General features: G+C 30.2%; 1 protein-coding gene across 1 annotated transcript in view; it reads right to left on the reverse strand.

The window, feature by feature from the left end:
- Positions 1-15,554, reverse strand: part of LOC107447482 (uncharacterized) — an 84,481-nt gene that overhangs the window by 10,919 nt on the left and 58,008 nt on the right. The window contains exons 16-20 of the mRNA XM_071181641.1: positions 13,958-14,141; positions 11,774-11,901; positions 8,239-8,388; positions 5,676-5,808; positions 1,018-1,173 (exon numbers count right to left, since the gene is read on the reverse strand). Of these exons, the coding sequence (XP_071037742.1) occupies positions 1,018-1,173; positions 5,676-5,808; positions 8,239-8,388; positions 11,774-11,901; positions 13,958-14,141 (751 nt within the window). The remainder of the gene's footprint in view (positions 1-1,017; positions 1,174-5,675; positions 5,809-8,238; positions 8,389-11,773; positions 11,902-13,957; positions 14,142-15,554) is intronic.

The raw sequence follows: 15,554 nt of genomic DNA on the forward strand, positions 1-15,554 counted from the left end.
ATTTTTTTTTTTAAAAAGAAATGCATATATATATATATATATATATATTAATTGTTATTAATTCTTAATTGAATGATACCAATACAAAGTCGAAAGGAATAACAGTTTAGAAATATAAATGAGATTTATAGCAGTATCATATACTAAAAGTACATTTTTGTATTATATTTTTTGTGTGCCTAAAATTTCTATCTTTATAAAAGAGGCATTGTTTTATTTGTATTTCCTTATGCCTTATTCAACTAATCAAGAGGCAAGTTGATAGAACTGATAATTTTGAAGGTAAAAGGATTTAAAAGGAAGAAGGTAAAAGGATTAAGTGAAGAATTAAAGTTTTTATGCATTAAATACTCATAACTTTTCAAACTATTTAACCTAATTACTATGAGTTTGATGCACAATGATTTTTATTTCGATAAAGTCCTCCTATGACGGGTTTAGTCATCATCTCCTACACCAGAAAGCCTCCACACGGTTTTTATAAGTCGTCTGCGCAGACTATTTAAAACGCGAACCACTTGTGCGCATGATTCCAAATTCTATTTTAAAAATACTTGAGAGAAATTTTATCATATATATCTGAGAATTGAATCTGTAGTACAAGTAAATAAAACAAACCAATTATATTCAGAAATTAAAAAACAATTTAGACATATATTTGCTACCATTTTTTAATTTTTGATTGATTTCATATTAAATGGTTCTTTCACTAATTGGTTTACCTGCATAGTGGTCTGATAGTAGTGAGTTTAGTAGTGTAGTGACATCTGTGAATTAAAGTATTGAATATTCTGATTTCATTAAAGTGCCCCTATGACGTGTTCAGTTGAGCTGTGAATTTGAGAATTAGGGTAATGAAGACTCTGATTCATTAAAGTCCTATTGTAACTTATTTAGTTGTGCAGTAAATTTGGTGCATTAGAGTAATGAATATTTTTATTTCATAAAAGTTCATTAATTACCTATTTATTTATGCAGTGAATCCTGTGAGTTAGAGTAATGAATATTATGTCTTACCAGCAAATTGTGGACTCATGTCGACATGGCTCACAATGTAACCAGAATATATCAGACCGTTTAATCCAAACGAAAGAATGAATATAGCTATAATGGTCATTGGATGACAACCAGTAAATGCTACTGCAACGGCACATGATGCTGGCCCGAAAAAAGCTGAAATAAAGAAAAGAGAAATGAAAATTAAAAAAGGGAAGGAATAGATTTACTGAATCAAAATAATATATTTAAAAACAAAATATACGAAAATATTTGTTTTTAATTGTAACAAAATTGTATTTTATTATTAAATTGCGAAAATCTTTACATTAAAATCATTGAAAAGAAAGAATCAGATCTCGCTATTAATTACTAAAATACGGATGTTTTCCCATCAAAAGAAAAAAGAACATTCCTTTGGATCCCGTTCAGCAATCAGATGAACTCATGATAATATTTGTCTTAAGGAGTCAAACCAAGGCAAAAAGTCTGGAAAGCTTCTATCTTGCCTGCCAGTATTTATTATATGAGTGCCCTAGAATACAGTTCAAGTTCTTAAACCAAGATTGATTAAACTTGTAGGTTGAAAACTTGTTAACTTGGAGCTTGGAATGCTTGCTTGCTTTATTTAGTAAAACTGGGCTCTTGTGCTGGACTGTGACCCCTATCCCATAGATCATGAAATTAAAATATTGAGGTAAAAGCACTTTGAATTTAGCAACAGTGGGGTAGATATAAAAGAGCTTGGAATGTGTAAGCGATTATCCAAGTCCTTGGAAATTAGTAGAAGTAGGGATATGATCATTTCATTTTGTTGCCCGTTTTCTTATAGTTTGATTTAAACAAATTAATTTGTTAGTATCCATTTGTGTTATTGCGACTTCATTTTGTCATTTGTCTATCATGTAAGAATGATTTTATTATCTTAAATGTGAACAATGCTAATGTGCACATTTTTTTACCGACATCTTGGACCGTAAAAACAGACCTTTAGGCGAAGAAAAGATGTTTAATCTAAATGAATGTCCTGCAAGACAATTGTGTCCAGTCTCTAACCGAACTGGCTCAACAGAATAAAGTCTAAGGGCAACTGGAACATTTAAACGAGATTTCCTCCAGCACTTATCCTTTAGTTGATCCATACCTGCCAACTTTTACGCATTTGGCGTAAAATTCCATTTTCATATTTAAAGTGGTAGTAAATATATACTATTTTTTTCTTTTATAAACTTAATTTTTATATGATATTGATCACCACTATTCTCAAAAACATTAAGCACATGTATTAATATGTGTTACTATCATGGTAGTCAATTTAAGTTTTTTTCAAGTACAACGTATCTATTTGCTTAAAATTGAAATTTTAATTCCATTTTAATACCACTGGGAAAAATGATAAAGGAAGGGATTAAAAGTTGGCAAGTATGTTGATCTGCTGGCCTAGGTTGAAAGTCTTTATGCATAATAGTTAAATAAGGGATAGAATACCACTTAATATGTAAGAATCTGATTCCCTTTTATGCCAAATAAATCGGCTATTTCATTATATCATCCATAATTAACCGTGACCCTTTGCAAAATAACTTTTTTGTTTAAGTCTTACAAAATACTTAAGTTATCAATGCAATCCTAAATTCCTAGCAAGTGAGCAGACCTGCGAACTATGATGCCTGAATCACAGAGAATAAAACGATTTGAGTCTGACAATATAACGGAAAACTCATGCACCTAGAAATCAAATCGTGAGATGACAACCTGATAGCCTCCACCTCAAATGTTGTGGTAAAGGGACAAACGAAGAAAACAGAGTACGAACAAGTCAGAGAAAACACCTGCTCCCACATTTCGTTCTTTTGAAGCAGGCCTGAAAGCAAGACGAAAAAAAAGAAAACACTGGTAGTAAAGCTAATGCAATAATAGATAATTTTCGGGATGAGTAACTCTAGCCCTTGCAATAAGCAATTCACTACTATTAATTAATTCTCGGGGAATCTAAATTGTGATATCTAAATCTGATATCTAAATTGTGTCCGTTAAAAAAACTTGGTAGTTATAAATATTTTATTATTCCCAAGAAAAAGCGAAAAATGAAATTTATTAGGCAAAAGTTTTTTCTCTTTTCCGTCTTGATAACCTTCTTAACTTTCAGCCTTGTTGTGAAGGGCCCGGAGAAGATAACTGCAGAAATTTTCTGTGGTCATTCTCCTATTTTTAACGTCATTAGTTACCGTTGCCTAAGGGCACATTTTTCCAGATGAAGGGCAGATACTTCGTCATACCACATATCCAAGTCCAAGTTGTGAAGAGCGGGATCAATCAATAAAAATATGCAGCCTGTTAGAGGTGTCTCTATTGCTATAGATTTCAACTGGACTTCACTAGTTGTCTCAAGCACAGATTCACTCAAGTGGCCCTGATTTATCAGAAAGGCTGAGAGGTCTCTCAAATGTCTGACGTACCCTAAAAGTCACGAGTATTTTTGTCTTTTTCTTAAAGAATTGTCTATTATAATTATGAGGTAACAAAAATTGTTTTAAAAATATTTTCTGGAAAAAAAAACACGGCCAAACGAAATTTTCTGAAAAAAACGGCCAAATTTTTTTTATTTATTTTAATGTAAAAAACAAACTTTAGAAAAGAGGGGGGCGAGTTAAAGGAATGTGTGTATATGTAAATAGAGTCCAGATGATTAAAGTAGAGTTTAAAGTAGAGTCCAGATGATTACCACTCATGCCGGTTTGCACTCTACAGGGATAAGCTTACCCCAGATCAGACCCCGAGGGGTTGCTCTTTCACAGGGATAAGCTGATTGTTAGTGTTGATAAGTGTCAGTGTGATATCAGAAGTGTGCTAAGGATGTGATAACTGCAGCTGGATATTTTGGATAGCTCAGTGTTTGGCGCCACTAACTGATTCATCGCATCTGTGTTGCCCTATGCTTCCAGGTCATAAGGGAATAAGCTCATGCTAGTTTGTGATAACTGCTTAGACTAAAGTTATTTACGTAGTACCTGTCCGCGGACACTCCACTACTTCATCTAAAATAGTGCCCGTAAGATAATGTCGATAAAGTTCAAAAATTCAAGTCCTTGTTGGGGTTAGGCATGAGTTGGAGTAGAAGATCATCATTCTGTGGGGGATGACCCCTGGTGTGATAACATAACTGCATTAAAGTTTCATTTCATAAGATACTTTAAATTTTTAATAAGTAGTGGTGGAAACATTTCTTAAACCAGGGTTCCCACGAAGTGGAAAAGACAAAATGCGCCGGGGAAAGTGAAAATACTGGTACGGGAAAAGAGAAAATACTGGTAGAAGAACTATTTCAATATTAGATAATATTCGGGAGGAGTTAATCTATTCTCAACAATAACAATTCACTGTAAGGAAATTTATCACGGCGAAGAAGCAATTCAATATAAAAATTGCATCCGTTAAAAANGGGTGCCGGGCTCATGTCCAAGAGTTCGTGGGTTCGGTCCACGCCGGTCGAAGACTCCCCGTGTAGTGAATGGTGACTGATGGACGTTAAATCTGTCGAGTCTCAAAGTCTTCCATGCTCCCATAACAAATAAATACCTCTGGGGGTACCGATCCAGGAGTTTCCTTGTCTTCTGGATTGGTTCAAAATTACAGAGCTACGGCGTTGACCATTAGTAGTCGTAGTTATTTACGCAGTACCTTACGTAGTACCGGACACTCCACTACTTCATCTAAAATAGAGCCCGTGGGAGCCTAAGATAATGTCGATAAAGTACAAAAAACCAAGTCCTTGTTGGGGTTAGGCATGAGTTGAAGTAGACGATCATCATTCTGTGGGGCATGACCCTGGTGTGATAACATAACAGCATTAAAGTTTCATTTCATAAGATACTTTAAATTTTTAATAAGTAGTGGTGGAAACATTTCTTAAACCAGGGTTCCCACGAAGTGGAAAAGACAAAACACGCTGGGAAAAGGGAAAATACTGGTACGGGAAAAGAGAAAATACTGGTAGAAGAACTATTTCAATATTAGATAATATTCGGGAGGAGTTAATCTATTCTCAACAGAAACAATTCACTGTAAGGAAATTTATCACGGCAAAGAAGCGATTCAATATTAAAATTGCATCCGTTAAAAACAATTGGTAGTTATGGAATTTTATTATATTCTCGGAAAAAAACTAAAAAATGAAATTTATTGTTACCAGTTTTTACTAAGATGAGAAAATCTAGCGTGACCCACCGGTGGGTCACACCGGCTGAACGTGTTAATCTTTTATTTGTGAATTGTGAATCTTTTGTTTGTGAATTGAAATTTAATCTTCTATTTGTGAATTGCGAACCTATTTACGCGTTATTTTCTGCATCAAGGCGTATTTCCTTTAAATTACTTTTTATTTATAGTTTAAAACCACTAGATAAATATTTCTTTCGTTTCCACTTTAAATATTTTTTCAGACCATGGGAACCCTGTTAGATTGAATAAATGCAAAACTAAAAATAACTTGTTACCACTAGAAAATACTTCTACACAAAACGGAGCAAGTTGACATCTGCGAATCATTCTTTCTTTCTTTATTTAGCAAAAAATGGGTGTCAGGGCCACACAGCAGCCCCTACCCCATACATACAGTGATTTAAAACATTTTGATTTCAGCAACATTATGGTTAATCTGCGAAATTATAACTACTTACATATGGTGTTCATGATTTTTCTTATAGTGGTGATTTGGAGGCGTTCACTTTCTCTTAATTTATCAGCAACAAAACTGGCTGGCAATGCAAATATAATCATCATCATGTAGGGTAGACCAGAGACAATTCCATTCTGTTTAAATTAAATTAATTAAAAGAGCAGTTTTAAAAAATTAAGAATTCTAAGTAAGAAATTATATTACATTTATGAAACATTTTCCTCTGGAATGAATCAGAACAAATTATATAAAAACCCACTTTATATCTACGCATTATTAATATGTTTTAAGCTTTCAAACCTTAAATGATTTATTACTTTTATCTTGCCGACTGTCACGTGCCAGCATAAAACCATATCAACCAGGGTAAAAAGATAAAACTGGTGATCAAAGTATTTCTTTAGCAGTTTATTTGTGGGCTGAGTTATAATTGTTTGATTTATTTAATTCACCATTACTTTGTTCAAAATAAAACTATNTGCTAAAGAAATACTTTGATTACCAGTTTTATCTTTTTACCCTGATTGATGCGGTTTTATGCTGTCACGTACTTGTGACAGTCGGCGCGAAAGGGTTAATCTACGCATTATTAATATGTTTTAAGCTTTCAAACCTTAAATGATTTATTACTTTTATCTTGCCGACTGTCACGTGCCAGCATAAAACCATATCAACCAGGGTAAAAAGATAAAACTGGTGATCAAAGTATTTCTTTAGCAGTTTATTTGTGGGCTGAGTTATAATTGTTTGATTTATTTAATTCACCATTACTTTGTTCAAAATAAAAGTATTTAGTTATACTTGGAACTAACATTAATTATATATATGATTCGACTAACAATAATTAAAGTAAAAGCAAAGTAAGTCTGTCAAATTAGCAACGACTACATTTAAGTTACCGTTTTTTATTTAATTATATCCTGATTCTGATTTTGTATGAATGCTTTTCTGAATCACCCGTCCCCAAGGGGTTAAGTATGTTGCATTCAAGTTACAAATTATTATGTTTTAATAAATAAGTTTAAAAAAAATTTACTTTGTTAAAAATAAAATAATTGATATTTTATTTTTTTACTGTTTTTAATTAAAATATACGGATTATTTAAGAAAAATTTATAACTTAAAACTTTTTAATACAATAACTAAATTTTGTTTTATTATATAGTAAATATTTAAGGTTTTATTACGTTTTACTTTAAAAATGTAAGCAAAAGTATAATATTGCTAAAACAAACTTTTTTATTATTTTATAATTAAAATAATTAAATTTCCCCCAAAAATTTTAATTTAATATTTTTAATGAACTTAATGATTTTTTTTATTCTGAAATAAATAATTTAAATGTTTATTAAATTTAGTATTGAAAATGCAAACAATAGTACATTATTATACTTGTTAAAAAAATAAACTAAAAAGATAAAATAAAATGAAAAGAACTATTATTTACTTAAATAGATACCTTTTCTTTCACCTTTATTATTTTATTTATTTTAAATTTGCAATCATAATTATCATATACTACCAACTAAATTTGTAATTTTAATGAAATCATTCCCTAGTTGTAAAAAATGGTTAATAATAATAGCAATAATAAATAATAATAGCTATAGTATATAATACTAGTTTAAATACATAATTATAGTTATAATGAACAGTTTTGTTTAATTTTTTTTCTCATTTTTGAATAACTATGATAATATACTTTTTATATTTTCATAATTAAATTGAATTAAAACTTAAATTATTTATTTCAAAATTTAAAAAAATTCAGTTAGTTCATTAATTGCATTTAAATTACATTAAACATTAAAATTACATTTTTTATGCAAGTTTATAATGATTATAGTTAAAAAAAATTAATTAAAACTTCAATATGCATAAATTTTTTGTATTCAAAAATAAATTTTTTTCTAAAAAAATTATTTAAATTAAAATAAAATAATTTATAAATTGAATACAGCAAGCTCCACTATTCAACATTTTTGGGAATAGAAATTTAAAGATTAGTTTCTAACACCCCACATGGGAACTGACCTCTTTGGTTGCAGAAGCAGGAATGCGATTAAAATTGTCTTTAAGTGGTAGAAACCCTTATTAATTTTATCTCCTTAATTCTTCAATCGTAATTAACATCACGACTTGCATAGAAAGTTATTCATATTGATATTTCCTTCCATGACAAACTTTCAATAGTAAATTATCTGAGCTTTTCATATTTTTAATTTTTTATAAACGCAAAAATAATATTTTTTTAAAAATAAAGAAAATTGTTTATCTCAGAGACCTTATTAACCTATAAAAAATATAGTGTCAATAAAATAAGCATGAAATGAAAATAAATAAGCTATTCTTATCAATTCTAATTTTTATCTGAATTCAAGGAATCAGTTTAAGATATTTCTGATAAAATACCTGATTGGAATTTTAACGTGCCCCTTTCATGACGAGTGATATAATTTTCGAGCCGTGTGTCCACAAATAAGCTAATCTGAAGGAAATTAAAGAAATTTGTGTGCCTACTACAGCTAAAAATATGCTCCAACTTTGCATTAAAATATACTTACATCTTTCATGTCAAAATGCAAAACGTTGGATAGATATGTCGGCATCATAGTTAGCAAAGTGTAAAACGCCCAGTTTTGCCCAAAATGTGCCACAATAACTGCCCACATCGGCAACGATGTCCAAATAGACTTCCAAGGTACACTAATATTCTGAAATTAAATAGATATATTTTATATTAAACTATTATGTATCAACACTTTGTTCTATGAGCAAATTTACGTTAGAAAGAAAAGGCTTACTGAACTATTTTGTATCAGCATTCCGATCTATGAACAGATTTACATTACAAACGAAAAAAACTTTTATTTTGTAACATAAATTTTCAAGATAAATTACGAGAAAAAATTGATAATAGCTTAATTTTTATATTTTAAATAAGATAAAAAATAAATACTTAATCAAAATTCTTAATTAAATTGACACTTATTTCAATTTAAACTGAACTATTTAATATCAGTATTTTTTTTCATAACGAACAGATTAACAATACAAAGAAAAGCTTAAAGTGAAATGAATAAGTTTTCCTTTTATCACGTGAGTTCGGTTTTTCATATTTATCTTTTAAATAAAAAAAGAAAAAAAAAGTTAAAGCCTTATATTACCTAGTTCAAGTTGCGTCACCTCTGTCCCTACCAACCTTTGTGTCGCTTTCGATTTTGATTGGCCATCACCGATCATATGGGTAAACAGTCGCCATTTTGTTGACTAGATTGAACGGTGGAGTATCATGGTACTCAATCTGTTATTTCTATTTTCGCTTTAATTGTTTCATGCTTTCAGTTTCAGAATGTAGGTCAAAATGAAGTTAAAATTAGAGATTCATAAGTCAAAATTAGGCTTTAAATTATATTGCTTACCTGTTAGATACCGCAAGAAAAAAACGACGAGAAGTACATACGTAGAAAGTACTACATATAATTGGCATATAAAAGGGAAGTAATCAAAATTAGGTAGGTAGGATTATGCTTATAAAGTTGCTTTACAATTATTTTTTAAAGACTTGCAATTGAGTCGTGGCGGCTCAGGAGACAGAGCATTTACCTTCCAATGAGGTGAACCTAGCTCGAGAATACCATCGATTAATGGTCAATACGAATTCTGCACCCGGGACGTACCGATCACAGTGCGAAGGTAAAATAAGCTCAGTGGTAGACGGATCATAGGCTAGACCCCTCTTGTCATAAACTAACCGTAGGGTATATTTTCGTGGTTTTTGTCTCCATGTAACACAACAGCTGGTCTCAAAAAGTCCTTCAGGAAGGCAAACTTCTCCCAATGCTTGATCTAAGAGTTCCCTTGTTTTCTGGATTAGGTTCAAAATTACAAAGCTACTAAGATGAGCATTGGTAAGCGTATACCCAAAATTCGGCCTGATGTTCAACGACTGTTACATATATGTATATAAAAAAAAAACCTTACAAGAAATAAAAATATCATTGCACTATTTAGTTTTCACAAGTAAGGACTCATGTGAAAAGCATGCATAATTTTCTCAATAAATTCTAAAGAGATTTGTATATATTTTTAAAATAATTTTAGCAAATGGATAAAAAAATTAAATTGATAGCGTAGGAAAAAGTAATACAAATTATGAAAATGAAATAGTAAAGAAAGTATAGTACGTTTTTATTACTTTGGTAATTCTTTCTACATTTGCAGCAAGGTTAAAGGTTATTAAAAGACACTAGATAATTTTATCTTAGGTTAGATAGATTATAATTTCATTTAATTAACTTTCATTAGATGATCAATATATAAATTATTATATAACTATCATTAAAACGTAATAGCAAGGATTTCAAGAGTGAAATTTTTGATTTTTTTATAAAGATCAAACAAAATCTGATCAAAGATACTGGGTATTTTACGTTTGAAATTATTTAGATTATAATTCATTTAATTAACTTTGTTTAAGTTGTTAACTTACTTTAGACTTCACAGTACTTGTGCCTTCNATTTTGTATCAGCACTCTGATCTATGAACAGATTTACATTAGAAACGAAAAAAACTTTTCTTTTGTAACATAAATTTTCAAGATAAATTGTGAGATAAAATTGAATAGCTTAATTTTTATATTTTAAATAAGATAAAAAATAAATACCCAAAATTGGGCCTGATGTTCAACGACTGTTACATATATGTACATAAAAAAAACCTTACAAGAAATAAAAATATCATTGCACTATTTAGTTTTCACAAGTAAGGACTCATGTGAAAAGCATGCATAATCTTCTCAATGAATTCTAAAGAGATTTGTATATATATTTAAAATAATTTTAGCAAATGGATAAAAAAATTAAATTGATAGCGATGGAAAAAGTAATACAAATTATGAAAATGAAAAAGTAAAGAAAGTATAGTATGTTTTTATTACTTTGGTACTTCTTAATACATTTGCAGCAAGGTTAAAGGTTATTAAAAGACACTAGATAATTTTATCTTAGGTTAGATAGATTATAATTTCATTTAATTAACTTTCATTAGATGATCAATCTATAAATTATTATATAACTATCATTAAAACGTAATAGCAAGGATTTCAAGAGTGAAATTTTTGATTTTTTTATAAAGATCAAACAAAATCTGATCAAAGATACTGGGTATTTTACGTTTGAAATTATTTAGATTATAATTAATTTAATTAACTTTGCTTAAGTAGTTAACTTACTTTAGACATCACAGTACTTGTGCCTTCTTCAATGTTAATTAATTCACTTTTAGATATTCATATGTAGGTATACTGGATATTTTACGTTTGTAATTATTTAGATTATAATTCATTTAATTAACTTTGTTTAAGTTGTTAACTTACTTTAGACTTCACAGTACTTGTGCCTTCTTCAATGTTATTTAATTCGCTTTTAGATATTCATATATAGGTATACTGGATATTTTACGTTTGTAATTATTTAGATTATAATTCATTTAATTAACTTTGTTTAAGTAGTTAACTTACTTTAGACTTCACAGTTATATAATTCGCTTCTCAATGTTATATAATTCGCTTTTAGATATTCATATATAGGTATACTGGATATTTTAAGTTTGTAATTATTTAGATTATAATTCATTTAATTAAACTAGTTTAGGTAGTTAACTTACTTTAGACTTCACAGTGCTTGTGCCTTCCTCAATGTTAATTAATTCGCTTTTAGATATTCATATATAGGTATACTGGATATTTTACGTTTGTAATTATTTAGATTATAATTCATTTAATTAACTTAGTTTAAGTAGTTACTTACTTTAGACTTCACAGTACTTGTGCCTTCTTCAATGTTAATTAATTCGCTTTTAGATATTCATATATAGGTATACTGGATATTTTACGTTTGTAATTATTCAGATTATAATTCATTTAATTAACTTAGTTTAAGTAGTTAACTTACTTTAGACTTCACAGTACTTGTGCCTTCTTCAATGTTGATTAATTCGCTTTTAGATATTCATATATAGGTATATTGGATATTTTACGTTTGTAATTATTTAGATTATAATTCAGTTAATTAAACTAGTTTAGGAAGTTAACTTACTTTAGACTTCACAGTACTTGTACCTTCTTGAATGTGGATTAATTCGCTTTTTGATATACGAGGATGGTCTTCTGGGTATTCATAGATAAGTACTGTCCATAATACAAACCATATGCAACCAACAAAACCTAAAGATAAGAATGAAATTAAAAAATTCCAAGAACAATTACACTTACGAATAGACAACACATGATGGGCAGAGTCTCTTCGGTGTTTTAATTTCTCTGTAAGTAATTGTCCTCATTTTTTATTAATATTTTGGATAAGCATTGGGAACGTATTGAATTTTGCTTGCTTGTGTATGTGCATGTGCATGGTCGCTGGGAGAGGCAGAGGATGGACAACCACGCTTCTTTATTCTTAATCCATTATTTTTTCTGCTTGTAACAAAATTGTGGCGAATATTTATATGGAATCCGTACATAAAATAAGCAGAAATATCAATACATATTTTTTTATACAGGCAAAAATATTCGGATTTATTTATTTATTTATTAAGTAACTTAATACAGTGAAACCTCCATGAAAGAGCGGCTCTATTTATGACCACTTTTGGGAGGGTTGGAATTCTTTCCATAGACTGTGTGTTGAAAAATAGCCTTTAGAAGAGACCATTAAAACTTCTCCCCAGGGGTGAAAGCGAGACGGAAAAGAGGAAAGGCTGGTAGTAAAACCATTTCAGTTATAGCTAGTTTTGGGGAGGAGTTTACTTATTCTTTTTTTAAATTTTTAAACAATATCTATTTTATCTTGGAAAAGAAGCAGTTTTATATATATGCCAGAATTATAAAAGAAATCTTGATAGTTACAGATATTTCATTTTTTTCGAAAAAAATGCTGGAATGAAATGTTTTAAGTACCAGGTTTTTCTCTTTTCCGTCTTGCTATATAAGGGCTTTCACCCATGCTTCTCCCACCGACCAGGCGATCGTCCGCATCAAATGCGGAAAAGATCATATGAGAAAACACGACAAAATATCAGATCAAAAAATTTAGCAAAACAAAAAGGTAGATTAAAATGTTTTCACAATATTTGTGTGAGGCTATTATTTAGGGAGCTCTTTTTGTCGATGCAACCTAATATCGTTATGAGAGTACTCTAAAGACGATGCTATCAATAATTTACTTTTAGAGTTGAAAATTAATTAGAAAAAAAAGTTATTTTAGAAAAAACAATAATCTTAAACAAAAAAAATAACCTCTTCTCATATTTTAAAAGCTTATTTTTGTGATATTAAATTAAATGCAAATTTAAACAAGCAAAAAAATGCATAGTTGTTTATTTATCTAAAATAGTTCAATCTTTCCTAATTGGTAATTTTTTTTTTTGCGCATAAGTTGGTATCATTTTTACAGACGTTAAATTTTATTCTATTCATCGTTACGTCTTTTCATGACACCAATAGAATTGACATTTCCACACCAAAAAACCGCGAATGGAGAGTGGTCGCCCGAGAGGTTTCACTGCACTGAGTCATCACCTCCTACATCAGAGAGCCTCCACACGGTTTCTTATAAGTAGTCTGCGCAGATTATTCAAAAAGCGACCCACTTGCGCGCAAGTACCCAAATTCTATTATAAAAGTACTTCAGAGAAATTTTCCATATATATTTGAGAATTGAATCTGTAGTGGTTGACAAGTAATTAAGACGAACTAATTGTATTCATAAATGAAACAAATTTTTAGACATATATTTGCTACCACTTTCTAATTTTCAATAGATTTCATATGAAATGGTTCTTTCACTAATTGGTTTAGCTTTCTTGTGGTCTGATCGGACAAAAAACCGCGTGGAGGTTTTCAGTTATAGGAGGCGGTGATTGAGTTCTAACAAAATTACTATTGTTATGCAATCTTTTATCACTGATATTCACATTAAAATCCTTCATTTGCATTTCGGATGTCCAGGAGTCCAGTTTTATATCAAGACCAGTCCTAGTGGACTGGCTGTAAAATTCAAAGTTAAAAACAAAAGGAGCGTTGCGTTTCACTTATGTCAGACGGTGTTGGACGTGGTTTTGTATTGTAAAAGAAGTTCTGGACAGGTTTTATTTGCTTTTTTTTTTGCTAATGAGAACTTTTTTTTGCTTTTTTTTCTCCATAACATTTGAATGATATCAATACCAAATATATTGATACCAATATCTAATAAATGTTTTGCAAACAACTAAGCTACTGTTACCAAATAGATAAAAGACAGACGGCCATCCTCCTAGAAATGAGCTTTCACACAATATTCCAGTAAGCATATTAGCAGAAATAGTGCCAACCAGTACACCCATAAACATAGCAGTCTGAATGCGGCTTCTCTCCATTTTTGGCACCCATCGGCTGATTAAGACATTCATTGCTGGAAATGCTGCTGCCTATATGAAGACATCATTCATTATGCAGATTTGAATATTAGAATAATGTCACAAAACACTTACAAAGGGTTTTAAATTAGACTAACGGTTTTCAAATGTAAATACCAGGAAAATTTACATCTTGATATAGATCTTTATTACTTAAAAAAATATGAAGATTCTGAGTGCTCAAAATAAACGTCTGTGCTCAAGACTTGCTAGATGTGAAGGAGAAAAATCAGTGGGGTAGAAAGTTAAAATTAATAGATGGACAACCACTTTTCTTTCCTCTTATTCACGTCTGGCGAGTCTGGAGAATGGGTGCTAATTTTTTAACATATTGACTCTTACTACCATATTTTCATATATATTTTTTTTTAAAGAAATAAGATTTATATCCTCAAGTATATTTCTTAGATTTATTCATTTAATAGCAAAATGGTTAAAGTTGAAAGAAAAATAGTGCGTGGAGTCCCTCCGCGCGGAAGAAGTTAAACTTCGTAACCTGCGACGTTAATTGTAGAAGCAGTCGTAGAAGGATCACTAGTTCTATTCAACGACTCTTTTTTCTGCTCCGCTCGCTTCCATGCACTGTAATAACAGTAATATTGCGCATTTTTCCCTCGTGGACCTCTTGAACCAGTGGAAGTGCTTGTGGTTGCCTCATCGTTTCGCCATGGAAAATGTATTTGCATTAATATTGTATGTGAATGCGTCGTAATGTAATTTCAAAAGAGAAAGCCTAACAATCAATTGATATTCACAAGAGCCGTTCCTTGACATAACCTTAAATCCGTCGCATTGTCCGTGGGATTGTTTTCACTCATTTTTTACAATTGTTATCCACTAAATTTGAAAATAGAAAATACTATCCTATTAAATTGTATGTGTATCAAATCAAACTAAAAAAATATTTATAGAAAAACAATACTTTTATGCTAGTGAGAACCAAAACAATATGGAAATGAACGAGGGAAAACTGGATCCTACAACGTGATTTCCCGGCCAATAAAAATGTAGCGTTAAACGTTTAACTTAACCTTGTTGGAAGTCGCATAAGAAATATAACTTCAATAAACTATTGTATTACATTCATGCGATACGGCATAAACTTTTCTTATTCCTACTAGTTTATGTCAGAAAATTTTTCATAATTGTCGCTGCAGATAAACCAATAAATAAATAAAAAAAAAAATAATGATGTGGCAGTATGCTGCTTTACGAGATTTGATTGCAACTGATGGTGAATATTTCAAAAAATGCTGCAATGCAGCTTTCATTCAATCAAAGATTTTAAAAAGAAATATTGACTAAGACATTAGCTAACTGCAGCCCTATCAGCAATTTTTTTTAGATTTTTTCCAACTTTAACCGTATTTCTGTTATAATTGTTTTTGAGTATCGCCAGTCTAGTCTAAGATACTATGTAGGAAG

Source organism: Parasteatoda tepidariorum, chromosome 6 (genome assembly GCF_043381705.1).
Source record: "Parasteatoda tepidariorum isolate YZ-2023 chromosome 6, CAS_Ptep_4.0, whole genome shotgun sequence".
Classification (NCBI taxonomy): domain Eukaryota; kingdom Metazoa; phylum Arthropoda; class Arachnida; order Araneae; family Theridiidae; genus Parasteatoda; species Parasteatoda tepidariorum.